Source organism: Austrofundulus limnaeus, unplaced genomic scaffold (genome assembly GCF_001266775.1).
Source record: "Austrofundulus limnaeus strain Quisiro unplaced genomic scaffold, Austrofundulus_limnaeus-1.0 Scaffold1652, whole genome shotgun sequence".
Lineage (NCBI taxonomy): Eukaryota > Metazoa > Chordata > Actinopteri > Cyprinodontiformes > Rivulidae > Austrofundulus > Austrofundulus limnaeus.
Window position 1 is genome coordinate 9,193 of NW_013954054.1, and position 4,157 is coordinate 13,349.

The window sequence follows — 4,157 nt, forward strand, 5'->3', positions numbered from 1 at the left end:
TATTTATTTATTTATTTATTTATTTATTTATTTATTTATTTGACTGTGAGATCCGAAGCCTAATTCTTTTCTGCGTTCCTCCCGTCTGTAGGGAAACTGGTGGCGTACGATACAGACGGCGATGGTGATTTTGATGTGGAAGACGCTAAAGTGCTGCTAGGCAAGTGGATTTGTTACATTTATAAGCAGCATTGTTTGTTTTCCTGTTTACAAAGGAAGAAAGAGTCCAGTTTGTACCAGAGCTCTGGGAACCTTTCTGCATGTGCTTTGAGCACAAACAACAGATTTGGGTTTATTTCGTTTGACTGTCGGACCGTTCTGTTTTTACCTCAATGACAACTTGATCTATGAAAACAAACATGTCTAAAACATTAGCTTTAGTGAAGTTTTATTTTTTATCAGATTTGTTTCAGTCTGACCCAGACCTTTCAGTATGTGGTACTGAACCAGACCCAGATCTGTAAGCTCATGGTGAGCAGATCGATCCGTGTAATAATTACACTAAACTGAAGTCACACAGTTTAAATCTTGTAGCTCCACATGTCTGCAGCTGCAGAACAGAAGAAGAAATGACTTTGTCTTCTTTTAACTTTCCGTGTCCTGGATGACTGAGAGTCCACAGACGTATGATGGAGCATATCCATGCTAAACTTACTCCCTCATCACTTCATTAAAACAATAAACTGCTGCACAGGAGCATCCTGTCAGAGGCAGGTTCACATATAAACACTGAACTAAAGCATGTCACATGATTATTTAAGTGACTCATAATCACTATGCTAACCGGTAGCATTCATGTTTGTCTAATTCTGTAAACAACAAGCTGAATGTGATGTCACATCTTCTGCACATGTGGGTCCCATCAAGGCTGTGGGCTGGAGGCAGATGGAAGTCATATTTAAGAATGTTCACTAGGCCTGTCACCATAAATTAATTGTCTCAGAAATTATTGTGATAAACAATAATATTGTCTGGTGACCACTGATAAAAGTGTAATAATGTAAGTACATCCTCTGAAAGATCAATAAACTTTCATTTTTAAAGAAAGTTTAACAAAACGGACTCAGTCTCTAACAAAAAATGCACTTGAATAAAAAACAAAGAAGAACAAAATGTAAATTAAACACAGAGAGTAAATAAACAATATTAAAGAGCAGCATGTCTTTAGAGATGAAGTGAACAACACTGGGAGTGTGCACCTCTTTGCACTTTTTCTACGTTGCTCATCGGTTGAACACTCTGATCATTGTGGACTGTCAGGAAGACGGAGACGACCCGTCAGTCTGATTTATTTCCCCAGCTGGGAACACTGTATCAGATGATTACATTTTAGGTGCAGATGCAAGTTTGTAGTTTTGCTAAGTTTAATTGCTAATTTTTTACAAAAGATTGGACATACCAGCTCTACACAGGTTAGTGTTTCACCACGGTCAGTGGGTTTGAATCCAAGTGCTCCCACACTGCAGCAGTCACATTCTGCTTTGAAACCAGTTCCATCTCCATTTGTCAGAATCCATCAACGTTTCTTTAGTTTGTTATTGCTACGAGCTCTCATGCTAAGAGTATGAGACCGCACAAGAGTTCACTCCTCCCACACTAAGAAAACAGGAGGGGAGGAGTCAGTGAAACAGGAGGGGAGGGGTCAGTGAAACAGGAGGGGAGGGGTCAGTGAAACAGGAGGGGAGGGGTCAGTGTAACAGGAGGGGAGGGGTCAGTGAAACAGGAGGGGAGGAGTCAGCTGAGCTCCTGTGCAGCGGAGCACAGAGAGGGAGAGAGACAAAGTAAACCAACAAGCAGGAAAATGAAAATTATCATCCTCATTTTTTTATCGACCTCAAAATAATTTATCACGAGATTAATTGATTTACTGACTATAATAACAGGCCTACGTTCACACCAAAAATATATTTTTTTTCAAAAAATCAGAGTTGAACATTAAGACCTGCAGTGAAAACGTATCCTTCTTTGTCAAATGCAAATGAAAGGCAAAATGTCTGCACCCACCTGTCAATATTTACTTTGGCTCAAAGGCAAAAGATGAGTGAAACTTTTATTTTAAGTGGGAATTTTATGTTCATTGATTGTTCAAGGTTCCTGCAGATCCTTAAAAATCTTAAAAATCAATGAATTCATCGATCCAAAAATAAGGTCTTAATTAGCCTTAAAATGTCTTAAATCAATCTTTCAGAAGTCTTAAAAATATTAACACATTGTAAATAGGATGATTGTAAGTCATCTCAAATATTAAAATGATTGGTAACATTCATTTTTTAAAACATTCACATGCATTTTTCTCCTTTGACATCACTTCCTGTTACTTCACATGCAAATATCTCAACAACTGTCCATCTGAGCAACGTGAAATTTGTTTTGCAATATGTTAATAATGTTGTCTTTCCAAAAATTCATTCATATTTCTTACAAAAATTTTATGTCACAGGCACTTTCGGGTGTCATCTACAGAAAACTGGGGTTAAGACCCCACTGTGGGTCCTAAAACTCCAAATTTTGGGTTGGTAGTTTTAAACTTAGTTTTATTTCTGGAAATCCTCTGACTGCTAAGAATGTATCTGCTATAGTTAGATATGGTTAAAAACAATTGGTCTATTAGCAATATTTGAATACTTCAACCAAAAATACTTTGATTCATGAGTTTCTGCCAGTTTTTTGTCATTTGTGTTTATTATGAAATTGAAATATATTGAAATATTGAAATATATAAATCTTAAGTTTAATTTCACTTGGCATTAAAAAGTCTTAACATCTTAAATTTAACTTTCCTTAAATTGTAGGGACCCTGTTGTTACAAATGGTTTCTTATTTTTAAGCCAACAGCTCACACTGTACGGTACACCCCCCATGCCCTGGCACCTACCATACCTACACATAGTTTACTGGTCTCTAATTCATACCTCAAACCACAGGTGAGGACTGGAACGTAAAGGACCAGTATCTTTACCATGACAGAGCAAAGCAACACCCTTTTTACTGTGGATGAGGTCCTGATCTGTCTTTTCATTTCCTGCCCCATCCTACCATAACCCTGGACGAGTCTGCCCCAAGCAGAGGTGTTCAACAATCTCTTTTTGTTTTTAAATGTTTTAGCAAGTTGCTTGTGCTAAAAAAGCTAGATTTTGTCCCTTGTCTTGACATTTTTGGTGCTCATTTATTTTGTCAGCACCATTCACTTTAAAATATCTCCATTCTGCATCTTCTTTGATTTCTTTCCTTCTTTGTGTGTTCATTAGCAGTTAACTAACAACCCTTTGGTACATTACTGCCACCAACTGATAGAAAAACCATGAACCTACCTGTGCATGGCTAACATTGCTTCTGTCTAACACAGAGGTGAATAGGACTGCTATCAGGTGCTGTTTGTACATTAGTGCTGGGGTACTTTTAACAGTATCAGAACCAATACTGGTTTTGGTATCGTGTCTGGTTTCAAGACACAKCTGACCAGGTCATCACCTAGAAACAGATGTCAAAATACCACAACGGTCTTGCATTCATAAATTTATGAAAATAAATGTCGACAATAACCAAAGCATTGACTAAGACAACAAAAACATCATCAAACAACATCATTAAACAAARAGTAGTGCCCCTCTTCTTGATTCAACAAAGGTCAAATTAGACTATAAAGGCTTTATTGCTTTGGCCAGCCTTGACTACATTCCTGGTTTGAAATGATGACACCCTAATGACCATCAGTTGTTGTGGATTGCCCTCCCTTGGATTAGCACATGGTCTATAGTGGGCTTTGTTCAAGCTGGGTTTCATCTCAGACCCCAAGAAGTTCTCAGGAAATTCAGTCATAAAGTCAGTAGGTGGTAAACCTTCAGAGCCCTCTGGCTGACCCAAGAGTTAAATATTATTCTGCCTGGAGTGTGTGTCCATATCTTCAAAGTTCTTACTCAAGGTGCATAGRCCATGTTAGCTAGCATCCTGGTTAGCTGGTTGCTTACAGATTAGCTGTGCTCTCAATATCAAAACTAGTTTTATTTTGCAGAACAACTTATTCTTCCAGCAGTTTGAGAGGTTGCCACTTCTTCCATAACCAACTCTATTATTCACTAAAGTTTCATTTCAATTCAGTTCAGTTTATTTCTACAGCTCCAAGTCCCAACACACGTTGTCTCAGGACACTGTAGATA

At 37.9% G+C, this 4,157-nt stretch overlaps 1 protein-coding gene across 1 annotated transcript in view; it reads left to right on the forward strand.

The window, feature by feature from the left end:
- asph (aspartate beta-hydroxylase) overlaps positions 1-4,157 on the forward strand; it is a gene marked incomplete at its 3' end in the record, with an annotated part of 26,526 nt that overhangs the window by 8,950 nt on the left and 13,419 nt on the right. The window contains 1 exon segment of the mRNA XM_014033171.1: positions 92-160. Within this exon segment, the coding sequence (XP_013888625.1) occupies positions 92-160 (69 nt within the window).